At 41.7% G+C, this 18987-nt stretch overlaps 1 protein-coding gene across 3 annotated transcripts in view; it reads right to left on the bottom strand.

Moving 5' to 3' along the window:
- The window catches only part of LOC306791773 (adenylate cyclase type 2-like), a gene marked incomplete at its 5' end in the record, with an annotated part of 41837 nt that overhangs the window by 19920 nt on the left and 2930 nt on the right, over positions 1–18987 (bottom strand). For all 3 annotated transcript variants that reach the window (XM_079288645.1, XM_079288644.1, XM_079288646.1), the window contains 6 exons: positions 437–564; positions 1834–1945; positions 3553–3701; positions 7188–7337; positions 8334–8495; positions 13727–13924. In XM_079288645.1, coding sequence (XP_079144771.1) covers positions 437–564; positions 1834–1945; positions 3553–3701; positions 7188–7337; positions 8334–8495; positions 13727–13924 — 899 coding nt within the window. The remainder of the gene's footprint in view (positions 1–436; positions 565–1833; positions 1946–3552; positions 3702–7187; positions 7338–8333; positions 8496–13726; positions 13925–18987) is intronic.

Below are 18987 nucleotides of genomic sequence, written 5' to 3'. Positions count from 1 at the left end.
CACTAACATTATCAGAATTATACCATTCCAGTGGTGGCTGTGTGGTAGTGATGCGCAGGTGTTTTAAGTAATATGACTGCAGACATTCAAAGTTTTATTCAAAAACCTCAATAGAAGTTTTAAATGTCAAGACAATTGTATTAGCTGGAAGTGTTACTTGGCGAACCAAGCAAACCAAAATGTTAAACATTTGGGAGGCCAGAATACTTTTTCATTTGTTTGAAATGTTGTTTGTTCAGTTGGGAGGCTGATCATATTGAGTTCACATTGTGTTTACTGTGGAGTCCAAACAGAGCTGAAGTCAAGTCTGGCATTCCGTCTGCTCAATCTGTTTGACAGGCGTGTTTGTTTGTGTTTTCATTTGTGTGTGTGTGTGTGTGTGTGTGTGTGTGTGAGAGAGAGACAGAGAAAGAAAGAGAGAGATCTGGTATTTTACTTGATGGCCTCACACATATCCAAGCCCATCTTCACGCAGTTCCTGGCGTGGTGAGGCAGCGACTCAGGCAGACCAGACACACAGTAGTAACAATCTCCCAGGATCTTGATTCGCATACACTCATTTTCCTTAAAAAGATAGAGAGAGAGAGAGAGAGAGAGAGAGAGAGAGAGAGAGAGAGAGAGAGAGAGATAACGAGGGGTAAAAAGGAAGAAGTGTACATTCATCAAACTCCATAATCTTTCTAAAATTACCAGTTCACTGTTTCATTTAGAAAATGACGTTTTTTCGTGCTCTTTCTCACCTCCACACAACCCTCACACACACGCAGTCACATCCATCAAGCCCAAAATCATACACCCACATAACACATTAGCTCTCATTCCACATGTGGGATGTGTAACAGCTCATCGTTGGACCGGGTTTATATAACGGCGGCTTCGTCAGGCATGAGGACAGAGCTGCTGGACACAAAGCTGAGAGAGCCTGACTCAACTCTTTAGACCCGAATAACAGAGTACCCATGAGGCCGAGAGATGCTCTCTGTGCTCTCTGACCAGCCCACACTGCTTTAACCTGCGGCTGTTGACATGCACAGCGCTCTGGAAAGGTTTGGTATGAAGGTCGACACTGGCCGCAGGAGAGAAAAAACATCCATGTCCAAGCTGCGCTTCATCTGATTGAGAGCGCAAGACGGATCCTGCTCTCTCTTCTTGGTTGTTTTGTAATTCACCGGTTTTGTGCACACTATTCAAATAACGGCAACTGTTATGGATGCCAGGTGACATGAGCTGAAAACACTAATTGTGAACCACAACACACTACACTAAACATCCTTACATTTTCCATTAAAGCTACTACAAGGATGTTTCATTTTGTGTTGGTTTTGGCGGCCCCTGTGGACAAAAGAGGTAGTGTTTCCGAGCGACGGGGTCCATTTAGAAAACCTTCAATTCAACTGCGGTGGAGTCCGACAGTCTGCTCCACGCAGTCCTGGTCCTGGCTCTCCCGAGCCTCTCGTCAAACCAGTACTCGTGTAGTTCATATAGAGGCATCAGTGTTACATTGAGACAGTTTTATATTCAGTTAAACGTTTCTCACAGTGACTTTAAATCCAAATGATTTCTTGATTAAAAATGCCATCCTGTAATTTCAGATAGTTTGGGCCGATTGATATTGGGTTGATTCATGGAGGCTCTAGAAGTTAAGGGGTTAATGATGCTTGTTTACACGGCCATAAGTGGTTTACTCGTCCAACTCTATGGAAGGAAATGTGACAGATCCTTCTCTTTTCTAATGTTTCATCCATGTCTGCTGTGGATGTGTTTAACTTAATAAACACTGTCCTTGTGTATGAAGACTGACATATAAATGAAGGTGGGCTTGCCTTGAGTTACCTTTGCAATCTGGTCAAACTTGCCGAAGAGTTCATTCAGCATATGCACAAGTTCCCCTGGGGAGCAGTCACTGGCCAGCCTGGTGAAACCCACAATGTCGGCATACAGAATGCTGCACAAAACGAGAAGAAGCAACACAATTTAATATCGCATTGCTGCATTACACGGCCATCAAATATCACTATTCATTTCAAACATAGTTTTTCATTGAATTACATATGAAGAGGCGTAACGATTCTCTTCCTTTGGGGCCATTTTATTAATAAGAGTAACATGGATACGGAGAACTTCAGCATTTGTTCCACGTGAATTAATCTTGTCTGCAGTGTTTTTTCTCCACAAAACTCTGCTTTCAGTTCTTGAGCATTTTTACCACAGTAGCCAACAGATGAAACATTTTACTGCACAAGATTCCTGCCATGGAAATGAATGAAGACACACGTCTGTGTGCTCAGGTTTCAAATGCAATAAAAAATAAATAATGCAAGACACATTTTTTGAGCTGGTTTCTAAATCCAGAGTGCCGCTAACGTATGCGTCTCATGTGTTCTTTCAATCATGTAAGTATCGTGTACTATCTTACCTATTCGTATTTTACTATTTACATAAAAACAAACAGCATTGCATACATTATGTCTCCAGCTCCTGATAAATGTCACTAGTCAGAAAACATTTATTTCATATTTTACCAGGATATTCCCAATGAGATTTGAAAAAGAAATTTCAAGGCAGTCCTGGCCAAGAAGGCCTCATAAATGTTTCACGTTAAAGCACAAAGAACAGACTTAAAACTAAAACTTAGAGATTACTTGTTCACCATGAAGGCGTGCAAGAAAACTACGTTTTCTCCAAGAATACAAGGTACTGCGAGTGATGTGTATTTTAATAGTGAAGTATTCCTTTAATGCTGTTTTTAAAAATCGTCCAATAATACAATAATCTAGTTTCGAGTGAATCTGTAGCTCACACCAAGATGAGGGTGCAAACACTTTAAAAGCACTTTCACCAAAGAGAAGGAATGGTCTTTCAATAAGCATCAAAACACACAATCCAGCCAACGAGCGAGTATCGTGAGGCAGTAGCTCTCCACTAACTGGGTAGTGTGGGAGGGTCCCAGCTGATTCACTGCCACATGTCCTTGGGTGTCAGTTCCGGAGAGTTTATCCTCTTACCTGTGAGCTAGACCATGTGGCAATCTGTTATTGCTGGAAGAATAATAGCCAGATGAACATGAGCACACACTCACACACATATACATCTGAGGCCTACTTAAGTTAAGAGGGACACAGTGATATTGTTTCCAGCATGAGAGAAAACATTTCTCGAGCACATTCTATGGAGAGGCTCTTATGGTTAGCCTTGATTTGTTTCTAAGGACCTCCACAATATAGAGGGGGATGTCGCCAAGAACAGAGTGACCTCCGAGTGCAATGGAGGTGGATTAACTCTGAATTGAATTTGGCCATAGCAATGAAAAGGAATAAGAAGATGGGATGCAGTGAAGATGACGCGAAATGGAAAAAAAGAGGAGAAGAGAGGAGGAAATGAAGTGGGATGACGTGAGGGCGGGTAGAGAGGGGAGGACAAGAGACGAGGAGGGATGAGCAGTGACCAGGGGGAGGACAAGATGGTGTAAGACGCAATCAAGCTCTGAGAGGAGAAGAGAAAATAATAGCCTTTAATATGCGGACGGTCATGTAAAGGAGAAGGAACCCTGACCTGACATTGGTGTGCCGCTGCACGTAGAGGTTGTGGAAGTTGTTGGTGCTCTCAGTTCGACCAAAGTTGGGTCCCTGCAGCCTCTGGATGATCTCGGCTTTCATCACTCTGGCGATATGAGCCGGCAGTAAGGACAACAGTAAACGCTCCTGAGGACAGAGAGAGGGGAAGGTACGGATGAAAACCAGACGAGACAGAGTTAAGCAACTAGGACGTAACTAACTATGTCGAGAGCATAAGACAAAAGAAGAAATATTTGGATTTACACGTTTGTATGACAACATAATAGAGATAGAATGAACTTGTTCAATTTACACTACGACCTCGATAAACCTGCAGGATGCTTGTTTTTCTACTTTTCTGTTTTTGATTTCTAACCCACAGCAGGACTCATCATAGCAACAGGTAATAATTATTTATAATAAGGAAGTGCTCTCGTACATTCAGAGTATTTGTTGGACTAAATGCAGGATTTGTACAGTTACACAATGTGCGCTGTGTAAGAGGTTATTTGGAGTGGCATATAAAACAAAAATAAATAAGGTGATTGTTCTGTTATCTTCTCTTCTGTTCTCGTCTATTCTATTGACAGAATGAAATACAGTAAAACAGAAACACTGTAGAAACAAACACAATAGAATAGAATAGAATAGAACAGAACAGAAAACAATACAGTAGAAGAAAATAAAAGCCTCCTCAGCTCCTCATCCTCCACACTTAAACACAAAAAGAGTCCGTTTGTTTGTTTTTCTAGCGAGACATAAATAGACTACATCTGTTTTCCAACCCTGTGTTGTAGAATGACAATCTTGATCCTTGAAAATAAAACAGGACGTAGAATTCAACAGGATGCAGTAGAATGAAATTTAACACAATTCCCCACAATGCAATGTGGTAATAATGGCAACGTTCATAACAGACGGTGGCGGACAGCTCTGCTACGTCAATATAATGCTTCAATTTAAGTGTGAGCATAATATTTAAGTTTGCTCAGCTAAATATATGTTTTAAATTAGTTAAATTAGACATCACAAATCATCGTTTGGTGTTCAGTTCAGTGCATCAGAAACAATACATACTAGGGCTACTGTTTATTCAGACAAAAGTATGCCTGAAGATAGTATGCATATTGAGCATGTAGTGCATAGTATGTACTTAGAACGCAATATGTTGTTTTCTCTGATACTGCATATACAAATAGCCGTTGTCGTTCACAGCTAATATTTAACCTCCTAAATAGATTTCCTTAATTGTGGTTCTTTGGGGCCAATTGTTCAGCTGAGCACAGGAAGCTAAAGTCAAGGACCGAAGAGCGACTGAGGCAGAGACGATATCGTCCTCCACCACAGCGCAGAGGAAACCAACAGGTTATCTGTGATCCTACAGGTGAAACATCGAAGAGACGTCCTCGTCAGATAGACAATAACCCATTCGTGACGTTGAGCACCTTGTAGCGTCGTGTGGTTTTTATCGACTCAACGTGCCACACTGATTTGTACTTCAAGTTGCTGTTGATGTTTTAGAAAGTTGACGTATTCTTCGCTGAAGTTCAACTATTGAAGCACCATCCACATCGGATTTGGGGGAGAATTTGAGCGTGCGCGAGTGTGCGCGTGCGTGTGCGCGTGTGTGTGTGTGTGCATAATAGAGTGAGCGAATAGCTGCCCGAGGGTGTGTGACTCATAAATGCGGCTCACAGCAGAGAGGGTCATTTATTGTTCACACACCACAGGCTCATTTCCTAAAACACAGCAGCAAATTAAGTAGAGAGAGGGGTTGAGGGGGGGGGGGTTGGAGTGCGCTAAAAATAGAAATCCACACCACCCGCACTTATTTACTGATGCAGCAGTGAAGCAATATGAACCCTCTACTGTGAGCAGGCAGAAGGGGTACAGTAGCCGGAAGAGATGTAGCTTCATTAATCATGTGTTTGATTGAAGAACTTAAGTGATTTGTATTCAGCCATTGAATGAGATTCTGTATTGTTTAGTTTTGCACTTGCATTTGCGTGCATCCTCACACGCACACACACACACACACACACACACACACACACACACACACACACGCACACACGCACAAGTGCACAGAAACATGCCAGGGAACAAATTCAACATGAAGATTGTTGCTATCGGCAAATTCCTGTTGTTCAAATACCATCTAAAAGCCAAAAATGTGTAACTAAATTCAAATGAAAATCTATATTCATTTTTTTCACATATGATTTCATCCCCTTTGTAGAATAAATGACATATGTACCATGGCATAAATATTGTAAATACATATGCATTTCATATATATTTGCACATTATGAGGTATTTGTAATATTCCTCCATACTTCCTCCATTCTTCTTCTACTTACATACATATATATATATATGATATATTAATGATACATTTTGTAATTCACCATTAGTAAGAAAATACTTAAAAGATAACCCGAGCTAGTCCCTACTGAGTGGACCACCACTGAGTATAACTTCATGTGTCATTTCCCTGGTCGGAGAGAGTGGCTAATGTCAGGGCAAAGACGCTAATGTCAAGCAAATGTCAGAGCATAATGCCTCTTTAGACACGACCGACTTTCCAACTCCTCATCCCGGACAAAACTCTGAAGTATTTTGCCAATAAATTAAATCAATTTGGGCTCTTATGCGGTAAGTGTGGCTCTGAGAGAGAGGCAAGAATAACAGTGAGAGTCTACAGCCAAGGTAGCGGCTGTGAGTCAGTATGCTAACATACTCACAATGACAGGTTCATAACGTTCACCACATTAGTTTAGCGTGTTAGCATGCTGACATTTGCCAATTCTTATCACCTTTATACAACACATAAAGGTCCCATTGAGATTAGAAAACTCTTTCTCAAGAGAGTACCGGCTAAGATCGGCAGCAGCAGCAGCGTCACTACTTTTTGCAGGTTTGTATTGGAAATAAAATAAGAGATAAGAAGTCAGGGGATCACCGAAACGATTAGAATTCTTCCAAATTTCAAAGCAATCCATCCAAAAGGTCACGAACCGACCAACCAACAGCCATTCCTAGAGCTAAAATAAGGAGAAGTTGCACTGAGTATACAGAGAAATGAATAAGTTAAAGTTACTATAACTTACTGATGCCTCTGCATGACCTACATAAGCAAACGAGACCATCGGCGAGAACATTGTCTCTTTCTAGTTGATCTTAAAGGAGCAATGGACAATATTCATAGCATTAAAATAGCAGCAAAGAACAATTATTGATGTAAAGATTTAGAGGCGTAATGTCGCTCTCCGTCTGTGTGTCGTTATCTGAGCGTCTCCTTGCTCTGTTGACATAGTCGGGCTGCCCGCATGTGCTTTTAGTGGATGTTAGTGCATGTTAACGTGCACCACTGGTTAGCTCACTGCCGCCGCTCTGCACTGCTCTCATACGCAGCACCCACCCGCCGGCTAAACACTGTCAGCTTTGTCAGCAAATGTGCAGTAGTTTGAGCTGTTAGCGCTGTTAGCGCCGGTAGCACCGTTAGCTACGAGCTGCAGGCGCCGCCGTGTTGAGAAGCAGGAGCACCATCTTTAATGTGTCACATTAAACCAGAGTTTAATCACTCACTTTGAGTGTGTGTGTGTGTGTGTGTGTGTGTGTGTGTGTGTGTACCTGTTGGTGCTTCTCAAACTCTAGTTTAATGGGGGACTTGATGCAGTTGCAGGTGTCCTGGTAGGTCTGCTTGAGAGCCAGGTCCATCAGGTGTTTGTGGTACGCCCCGGCCAAGTTACCACAGGTGAAGATGATCACATTGGCTAAGATCTGCCACATACACCACATACACACACAAAGAATGAGGCATTAAAATAATGCTCGGCGGTGACCCGTGTATGAGTAATTTGCCCCAGTATCTAACTCCTTCCACTTAAGGCTACATGATCACCTCGTAAAATCCAGATCACACACTTTGACTGCGCCTTTCCACCACTATGTCAACCTCAAGCTCTTTAAAATGTGGCCTTGCATATCAATAGGTTGTCCTCGGTGCTGTATCCAGGGGAAATGAGCATCTCGGAGCATGTTTTATTGTTGGTGTGCTTTTCCACTTTGCACATGTGTGTGTGTGAGAGAGAGAGAGAGAGAGAGAGAGAGAGAGAGAGAGAGAGAGAGAGAGAGAGATCGTGATTTGAGTGTTATCAGTGTGTTTACTTTGATGGTTGATTAGAAAGAGTCGCTGTGTGTGTGTGTGTGTGTGTGTGTGTGTGTGTGTGTGTGTGTGTGTGTGTGTGTGTGTGTGTGTGTGTGTGTGTGTGTCGGCCTCAGACATGCATCTGATGCAAAAACTATTTTTTCTATCTACTTTGAGTGATATCTGGCATGTTGCTGTATCTCAATTTAAATGCTCTCATTGTCTCATCTGTGTGGTGTATTAATAAGCATTACAAGGCTTCTGCTCTGTGCTATCAACAGTGCGTTCATTTCGAACCAGTGTTTTAAAAGCTTGTTCCCTGAGTACATTAAAAGGCACTTCATTTGACTCTTGAGGTTTTGCTGAATGTGATGCGTCACCATGATACAGACAAGGTTCACTGTTTTACAACCCAGGCTTGATTAAAAAGTTGGACCTCATTATTTTTTAATCACGCATGGAACAACCTTAGTTTTCAGAAACTACCCCTGCAGCTAATAGTGCATTGAAGGAATCATTTTTAGGCCTTCAGAAAAACAAAACAGGAAGCTGAACGCAGAGACCACAGAAGCAGGAAGTTGTGCACATTTCTAACAGTTGGGTTTAACGTGAGCAATTATCTGTGTTACCTGCCAGACCAGTGGTTCCAGCTCAGTGACGGTGGAGGCCAGACAGATGCTGAGGGTGACGGTGTGCGAGAAGCAGGTGATGGCGCTGGCGATAATGGCCCCTCTCATGGAGAAGGGCAGCATGGTGTAGACAACGAACACGATGAACAGGAAGAAGGACACCTGGAAACAGGGAGAAATACCCAGATCTGTTCAAAGCTCTCGATGTTGTGAAATAGTTTTGGACAACTTTTTCCAACTTTGTTGCTTTTTCCTCTGCCTGTAAATCTAAATAGAGAGCGTTCAATAATTCAGCTAGTGCTGGAGAGAAATGTGCAGGCAACAAACACCTTTCAACACCGTCGTGCTTCAGCTTCGCTTCGTCTGATTCACAGAATTGCAAGCACAGTGGATAGTAAATGCATTCCCTGATATTAAACACATGTTGGGGGCTTTTGTGCATGGAAGTACTGCAGTAAAGCCAAAAAGTGACCACAGCAACGCCCAAATATAGATCACAAAAATGGCTGTGGTTGAGTCCCATCAGAGATTTCTGCTGCATCATTCCTCTTTGTCTGCGTTCTGCGCTCTTTGTCTGCGTTTCCTACTCACTGATACCTTGCGCCCTAACCCTCTGCTTCGTCCCCGCCCACTTCCCCTGCCGTCAGTCCACCCCTTCCTGTTATGGTGGCTTTGGCGGCGGCCCGGCACGAAGCGTTTCAACTGAGACACCAGATGAACTCTGACCTTCCTGTCTGTCTGTTGATTTCCTGTGTCTTTGAGGTTCAGAGAGTCAGTCTGCAAACAGGAATCTACTCAGAGTGACAGCTGAGCGAATCAGATTTTTCCCCCCAAAAAATAACCCTGACCCTTGACCTTGCTGGACATAACAAAGTACATCTACTCAAACACTGTACTTCTGTATTTTATGCCACTTTACTCCACTACTTTGTTTTTTAAGCTTGAGTTACTTTGGTTTTTGAATAAGAGCAACATTTAAAGTAATTGTTAAAGTCATTTTTCATATAAAAGAATTTTATAGTTAAAACACCTCAAATGTGACGATTTCAATTTGATCATTTTCATCATTTGTGAGTAATTTTGAGGTTTGGTCTATTGGTTGGACAGAAACATTGTGAAAGTGCCACTTTGGGCTCTAGTAACTGTGGCAGCACATTTCACTCATTTCAGAGATTTTAAAAACCAAACAATTAATGGAGAAAATAATCCACAAATGAATCCATAATGAGAATAATCATTGGTTGCTTTTACATTAATAATGTATGAGAAGTAATAGTGTAATGATGAAATATATAATAGTATCGGAAAAAAAAATATATATATATATATCTATCTTTTTTCCTGATTATACTTACATACTTTTTACAGTGTAGTATTAGTACTTTTACATCAATAAAGTCCCTTTGAGCAAGTGCTAGCTGGAGAAGCTCTCCGATACGAAGCACAGCGTTTATGACGTCAACATTATAAACATTACTTGCAGTGACAGGTTACCTGGTGAAGCGTTGCAAGGAAATGATTACTGCTACCACTGACATGCAGTGTTTCATCAAGCAAAACACGACTAGAACATTAGATATAAGTGACTGTTGACCGAGTTCCTCATAAAAGAGGACCTGGACACAGAGGAGGAGGGTATCCACACACACATGCTTGAATACCCACATCAGGAAATGTTTGCTCTTTGCTCACTTTGGCATTTATGAGCGTATTTGTGTACAAAAAGAAGATGAGCAGGGGAGCATGTTTGAGGTGGAGGGGCTAAAAGTGAATGACAGAGCAGAGCACCAGCTTCTCTTTATCTCACCCCTTCCCTCTCTCTCACTCTGTCTTTCAGGCCTTCGCTATTATGAGCGCCGTGTGCTCCGCCAGACGTGCTGTTCTCTCAGTAATCACAATCAATCCAACCCACGGGGAGCAGGCAGCCAATACAGATGTTCTCTTCTCACCGGATTTCTATATTTCTTTCCGTCTTTCTTTCTTTCTTTCTTTGTATAAACTAAAATACGGTTTTCACAATTATTTACCTGAATATTTTTAGGCCAATAGCTAATAAACCACAATATTTATTATCATCAACCATTTTATTTTGTTATAGACAGACAGACAGACGGATAGACGGACAGACGGATAGACGGACAGATAGCTAGATAGATAGACGGACAGATAGATAGATAGATGGATAGATGGACAGATGGATAGAGGGATGGATAGATGGATAGATGGATAGATGGATAGATAGATGGATGGATAGATGGATGGATATATGGATAGATGGATAGATGGATAGATGGATAGATGGATGGATGGATGGATAGATGGATAGATGGATAGATAGATGGATAGATGGATAGATGGATAGATGGATGGATGGATGGATAGACGGACAGACGGACAGATAGCTGGATAGATGGATAGATGGATAGATGGATAGATGGATGGATAGATGGATAGATGGATAGATGGATAGATGGATGGATAGATGGATAGATGGATAGATAGATGGATAGATGGATGGATAGATGGATAGATGGATAGATAGATGGATAGATGGATGGATATATGGATAGATGGATGGATAGATGGATGGATAGATGGATAGATGGATAGATGGATGGATAGATAGATGGATAGATAGATGGATAGATGGATAGATAGATGATAGATGGATAGATGGATGGATGGATGGATAGACGGATAGACGGACAGACGGACAGATAGCTGGATAGACGGACAGACGGACAGATAGCTGGATAGATGGATAGATGGATAGATGGATAGATGGATAGATGGATGGATGGATGGATAGATGGATAGATAGATGGATAGATAGATGGATGGATAGATGGATAGATGGATGGATAGATGGATAGATAGATGGATAGATGGATGGATAGATGGATAGATGGATGGATAGATGGATAGATGGATAGATGGATGGATAGATAGATGGATAGATGGATAGATGGATAGATGATAGATAGATGATAGATAGATGGATAGATAGATAGATGGATAGATGGATAGATAGATGGATAGATAGATGGATGGATAGATAGATGGATAGATAGATGGATGGATAGATGGATAGATGGATGGATAGATGGATGGATAGATGGATAGATGGATGGATAGATGGATAGATGGATGGATAGATGGATAGATGGATAGATGGATGGATAGATAGATGGATAGATGGATAGATGGATAGATGATAGATAGATGATAGATAGATGGATAGATAGATGGATAGATAGATAGATGGATAGATAGATGGATAGATAGATGGATAGATAGATGGATAGATGGATAGATGGATAGATGATAGATAGATGGATAGATGGATAGATGGATAGATGATAGATAGATGGATAGATGATAGATAGATGGATAGATGATAGATAGATAGATGGATAGATGGATAGATGGATAGATGGATAGATGGATAGATAGATGGATAGATAGATGGATAGATAGATGGATCGATAGATGGATCGATAGATGGATAGATAGATGGATAGATAGATAGATGGATGGATAGATGGATGGATAGATGGATAGATGGATAGATAGATGGATGGATGTGGGTATAAGTGGGGGAGTCATGGGCAGAATAGAGTGATAAATAATGCAGAATGATTATGCTCTCACAGGTGGCTGATGATAAAAATATCCCCAGCCGAGAGGAGGGAGGGATGGCGTGAAGGGGAGGGAAAAGGGGGGGAAGAGGAAATTCAGCATGGTGTGGTGGGTGGAGGAGGGGGGGGGGGTCTTAACAGTAGAGGAGGAAGCAGGTGTAGAGAAAAATGGGCTTTGATGGATAAGGGGGGACAGGGCGCTAGATTCAGAGAATAGGATTCCTGAGACGGAGCGAGAATGAGTCTGGCACTGAAAACTAATGTGTCTGTCTGCTGATCTGCTCACCTCCAGCTCTCATCAGGCTTCATTAACACGTGACATGGGGAACTAATTCTGCACCCTGGACTGCTCACACACACATACACACACACACAATCATGCAATGCATGCATATACAAAGGTGCAACTAAACTGATCACACAAATATGCAACACTCATGAGCACATATGCGTGTGTCAAAATGTCAGACTTCAATTATTCAGTGTGATTATTCTTGGTCATGTACTCATTTAATTGTTTGCATCAATGAGCCATTTAGAGTCTAATAAACATGCTTTTGCTTGCACGCTGCAGTCTCTGTTCATTCCATGTTGACGGATCCTGTTTTATTCTCCAACTTCGTGGAAGTGTAATAATAAATAGCTGGAGTATGCCTTTAAGTTAGTAGCCAACTGCTGTGGGTTTTGGGGCATTTTCTTTGCAGTTACAGTAATATGCTTTTGTTTTTTTCCCTTGCCTGTGTTTGAATCTGTGAATTGTTGTTTCCCTCGACCATGCCGGTCATGATTTTTTTTCTTTTGCTATTTATTGACCATTTGCAGAACCCCTACCCTGAACAATGACTGTCCCATCATAGCGTCACAACCTCAATTAGGAACGGCAGGCCTGTCAAGCTTTGGATATCTCTAAATGAGGTCGATGGGGTTGTAGAAAAAGCGATTTAGATGCAATGTCAGGTATGGATTAAATAGTGCGTTTGTCTTCACTCATGTAAGCTGCAAACAATAGCATGTCCAGCTAACTATCTTACTACAGTAGTAACCTAATCAGGCATTACTTCCAAGGATAGGGGCATTTCATGCCACATCGTTTTGTGGTTTTACAGGTTACAAAACATTTACTGTGTAGTATTTCCCAGGTCTTGTTACAACAACCCCATCTTCTTCCTGTCATACTCATAAAGATGCAAAACACATGTTATTAGAATTAGAATTAGGGTAGTTGGTCACGTTGCAGGATGTGCTTCTACTAAGACTTGTGCTCTATAGTCGGTCCTGCTTTTGGGCGATTTGGGTTGGTTCCTTTCAGTGCAGTTCGTGGCAAAGAAGGTTTTTAACAAGCTGCCACTATAGGCTAACAAGCTCTACATTGCAGGAGTATGCAGTGCTGTTTCTTGATTTACATGTCTTCTACATGGACCATCCACTGATGAGGATGCTGACTTTTCAGCTGAGACACGCAGGTTCAGCCTCAGCCCTTCATTATTATAATATCACGTTTGTAGCCATCGAGAGAATATCCAAGACCCCGTTACAGAGTTCTTATTTCAAAAAGGGTCAGATGGAAACATTAAGAAGTCAGCCTCAGAGACAGTGTTTTGCACCAGCTCAAGAAGATAACATTAGCTGATATAGGCACTAAAGGTGTTCCAAAAAAATAAGCTAGCAGCAGTTATTTCAGCGGCAAAATAAATGTTCAGCTAGAAATGAGAAGCTTACTTTAGTCTGAATCTGTGTTCAATCAAGAGTATCTACCTGGTCCCAGGGGCTGAGTATCCCTCCAGAGAACATGAACAGGTAACCCATGGTGACCAGACAGGCCCATATAAGGACAGAGAAGAGCCGGAGCATCCGCTTGAAGACCGACTCGATGCAGACAAGGATGAAGATGGACAGGAAGAGGAAGAGAGCAGCGGGAACCGTGATCAAGAACGTCAAGTGCTCTTCTGTTTTCTAGAGAGAGAGAGAGAGAGAAAGAATTATTTGTTAGAGTTTCAGGTTTGGTGACTTGAACACTTTCACAATCTGGCAACACACAGATTTGCAGTAATATACTAGTGACGACCGTTACCTTGTGTACTTTCTCATTTATTCTTGCATCAATATCAGGCTACTTTCAATAACGGCCGCTCCACATCACCAATCTGATCTATTTGTGCAACCAGAGGAGTCGCCCCCTGCTGGCCATTAGAAACAATGCACTGGCTTCACTTTTTCACAGCTGGAGGTCGTCGCCTGCTCTATGTACTATGTCACTTGCTCGGTGGGCTGTTCGTTGTGATTCGTCACTTTCCCTGTGACGAATCAAATGTCCCGTATCTGTGGTTTGCAGAAACGTAAAATGCCAAATTGTCCCTTTTGACTGGGCTGTCCACTGAGTGCATTTGGAAACATGACTAATGTTAGACCTCAGCACATTGTATGCTACAATGTTTGCATGGAGGACCATACTCATTACAGATTAGGTTAACCCAAAACTTTCCTCCAATCTTAAACCCCAAAAACAAGGTAAAAATAATACAAAAAGGTGCTCACTTCTGGAGAATTCTCCCTAGTTTAGTGTCCTGGTGAGGACATACAGTCCCCATAACGATAGAACAACAACATGACACACACACACACAAATTGATGAACAGACGGCACACAGTTCGGCAGACAGACTGTCTGGGCCCAGAGAATGTGCTACAGCATCACTTCTGCACTCACACTGTCAAAGTCAGCATTTAGTAGCTGTCAACACACACTCACACACACATATACACACACACACACTATCTCTCTCTCTCTCTCTCTCTCTCTCTCTCGCTCTCTCTTTGACTCCGACCAGACCTCCCTCACCCGCCTCCTCATCAGCCTCTTTCTCATACTCACTGCATCATGTTTACAGTTCAGTAGGATGTACATTTAAGAGAGACAAATCTGGCTGAAGGTTTTACATACAAGGCAGTTAAGTTCCTTTCTTATATGTTGGCGCCATAATTTGCTTTATTGAGTGTTGCTAAAAAAAAAAAACTCAAAAAAATAAGTGCAAATAATCCCATAACTGTCAGAATTTGTCTTTTGTTTAAGGAAAATGTACTGTGCATTTCCTCTACCATTGTCACGATCACTCCAGTCATAGTTTCCCCAAACTTTCATGGTTGTGTGGATGGTTTTTGGGTTCGTGAAATGTTCTCAATATTGAGACCATACAAAAAAAAGCACAAGACACCAACTAACGCCTGGCTTTTGTCTTAAAGGTTACATTCTGCGTTTATTCCCGGGACAATAAGCTCGGTATTTTCCGGATCCAGCTCCCATCGGCAGTAATGGATTTTACAGTCATTATGATTTTCACCCCTTTTTCGGCGTGGTGCTATGTGAAGAATTAATATATTCAACGTACAAAACATGCAATTAAATGAATATGCTCTTCTCAAAGCCACCAAACTCGTCTTGGTTAGTCTCTCCACAGTTACTCTAGTCGGTGGAAATAAACCCTTAATTCACAGAGTTAGATGAAAAAAACAAACAGAGGTTATGCTCTCCTCAACACTACGAGACTCCATTGACAGAAACAGTCATTTTACTTCGCTGGTCTTTGTAAAACAGACTTAATTCAAAATAAAATTTGCCCTTGATATTCTCGTCACTCTTCCAACAATCATCAACTCGGGTTTGAGAGTTTGAAAGAGAGACTGGATATGTAACGGATATAAAAACAAGAAGAAGAAACCATCGTGACATTTTCACTGTTTACTAACCCTGTTGATGGGATTTTTGCATAGTAAAGTATTTTCCAGTCAAAATCACAAGAGGTACTTTCCCCACAGAGTGTACAGTAATGTTTCAGACACACACACATGCCGAGGTTAGGGACAGGTCAAAAGGATGTAATTGCTAGGGATGAAGACATTAAATTAGCAAGCCACTGTGAGATTAAGGTGCCATGATTTTACAGTAAAAATGAACATGTTTGATTCCCTTAACATGCAAATCAGTAGAGCAGCTTTTTATGTAACGGAATGAAAAGATGTCACAGAGTCAACCTTGAATTTGCAGCTGATTTGACAGTTTATTGACTCGAGCTGCTTGCTGAAAATAGACAAACGCTATTTTGCCAGAACAAATGCAGGAAGAGAGCATTTTGCAGTGAATAGCATAGCAACACGATGTGGCAGAGGTAGTGTGAGTCAGGGTCTGGCGAGGGGATCCCATGGGATCTGACTGCTGCTGACGCCACACCAGCTATACAATCAGTCTGGAGCGCAGATGGAATCCCAATGAGGATACCGAAGGGATACCTGTTGTGGACGTCGGTGACAAAGACCCATCCTTTGGCCTCAAAACACATTTTGCACAAACTGTAAGCTCACACACGAACAAATAACTGCAGGTTAGGCAGTGGAGAGAGCTGTTCTCTCACCACTTCAGTATTTTCAATTTGCACATTTTTGATTGTAGGACATCTAATCCGGTTAAAACCCCTTTGAAACCATTTAAAGCCATTTCCCTCGACGCGGCATAGAGGGAGGGAATTGTGCCGGCGTGCCATAATATACTGCATTGTCATCCAGAACAATTATTTCCTTTTTTTAGCCCAGTCTGGCTTATCCAGCTATTATACTGGGAGGAAAAAAGGGGGAACAGGGAGACATTGCAGCAGCAGCCGAAAAAAAGAAAAATGCAGGAATCTAATTATTTAGTGGTGAAAGGACCCCAACACACCAAATACATTATGCCAGAAAGGGATATGGGGAAGCTTGTGTTGCTTGTGAGGTCAAAGGTTGCAGAGCATCAAGCATTTGACCCAAAATGTTGTAAAACTATTTTGAAACATAAAATGTAGCTTTTCTGGAATCCTGATAACTAATATAGAGAACGTCATGAGATAACAAGTTTGATCCTCAGCCCTGAAATGTGACTTAATTAAAATATATATATATATATACATATATATATACTATTGATGTATTGTGACTCTTTCCATTTCAGAGGCCTTGAGATGTTTTGTTCCATCAACTTTGTGATCTAACAACAATTCATCACAGCACCCCAGGGGGAGGTCTTCATCAGTGCACTGTGAAGAAATGGTTATTTCATAATCCATGCCAGAGGGCACGGCGGTGGGAGGGGCCTGCTGGGAGGATCAAACCAGTTTGAAACACTTTCATACAAGCAGAAATTTCCGAAGGTGAAGATAGTTAGTAAAATACATGAGGAAATGGTTATGACATTCAAGAAATAGAAGCGGGAATTTCACAAAATCTGAATGTTAGTTTCAGTACTTGTTTTTAAAATCACAAACATCTGGCGTTTTAAAATCAGCATGCGGACGGACCACAGGTGTAATTCTGCTCTCATTTGTGAACTGATAAACTGCAAATTAATCAAATTCAGTGCCCCATGCCATGTCGCCATTTTATTATTTTTATGGAAGTGAGAGTGGTTTCACCTCTCAGGACTTAGGCTCTGACCTGGGGGTGAAATTACACTTTAATAGTCTTGGTTTGTTCGTAGCATTGGTTGGCTTATTAATGCACATACTAAAAGATTTGTATCCAGTTCAAATGAACAAAAAGTCTCATTTTTTTCCATGTTAAAATTAGCATGTTTCTGTGTCACTTTGTGGTGTTGCGGCTCTGACGACACCTCAGCATCCGTTTCACCTCATTCATTCACCTTCCTGCCCCTAAATAATAGACCGGTGATCCATCATTACAAAGCTCTCTCCGCCTTGCATCTACCAATCGATCGTTGAGATGGAACAAAATCCATGTTGTTAATATATCATGAAAATGTGTCGCAAATGACCATAAACTGAAATGAACGTTGCAGTCAATAAAAGATGCTTTTTTTTGTACCACTGATAGATTTCCTATGTTTCATCACCAGATAATATTGCTCTCTATTAAAGTGTCTGATGGTGCTGTGAGCGTCATTAATTTAACATACTGCTACTGAATCTGTATGGACGCGCACACATTTCAGCATGCTCATACACACACACGCATACTTATACACATTCCAAAAAATACAACTTCAAGGCAACAAGAAAGAACAATAATTATTTTCTCTGAAAAAAAAAAAAAATTCCAGATAAGCAACCAAGAAGGAAATGAGAGACTTCCTCAGAAACACACCCAAACAACACAAACAGGCACAAACATGAACACGCATGCAAGTGTACACATGTACACACACACACACACACACACACACACACACACACACACACACACACACACACACACACACACACACACACACACACACACACACACACACACACACACACACACACACACTGCACAGTAAGGGTGGAGGAGTCTTTTAAACTCCAAATTCACTCACTCCAGTTTCTGCCGACTCGCTGATAAAGCCAGAACACTTACAACAACATCCTCCCCTCCCTCCGACCGCCCGGCCACCAGCTCCAAACCCGCCCTAGACCCTCTATTTATTCCTGCCATTCTTCTTTGTCCAGCAGTAATAAATACACACGCCTCACTGAACAACCACCGCATAACTACAGACAGGTCTGTCTACTTAACAGGAACATAAATTACATATTTTGATTGACATTGTGAATGATGGGGAAACGATGAAGGGACATTGTAAACCAGAGGACACACCAGAAGAAGAGAAAGGGGAATAAAATCGACACGCTGGGGGCAATAAGCGCCATTGATTTGTCTTAAATAAAGGCAAAGGAATCGATTTCGGTGGAAGTCCTCCCGGAACGACCCTGTTATATGGAGTTCAATTGAATGTTAACAGGACTTTAGTGACAGCCTCAGGTGCTTACACCGCTGCTGGAGGCGGAGGGTCATCAAATGCCTTCAACAGCTAAAAGAAAGCAGATTTTCTCCCCTCACAATTCCACGCTATCTCCAAAACACACTGGATGGTCACTAAACTCATCCTGTTGGTGTATGTCAGTGAACACACCAGCTGTGCATGCGTCTTGCGAGCGAGATCCAAACTTTTTTGCCAAACGCACCGTGCACAGTTGATCACCCACAGGTCTACCGCGC

Source organism: Melanostigma gelatinosum (assembly GCF_949748355.1).
Source record: "Melanostigma gelatinosum genome assembly, chromosome: 17".
NCBI lineage: Eukaryota > Metazoa > Chordata > Actinopteri > Perciformes > Zoarcidae > Melanostigma > Melanostigma gelatinosum.
The sequence above is the reverse complement of the archived record's forward strand: the minus strand, read 5'-3'. Positions and strand labels throughout refer to the sequence as shown.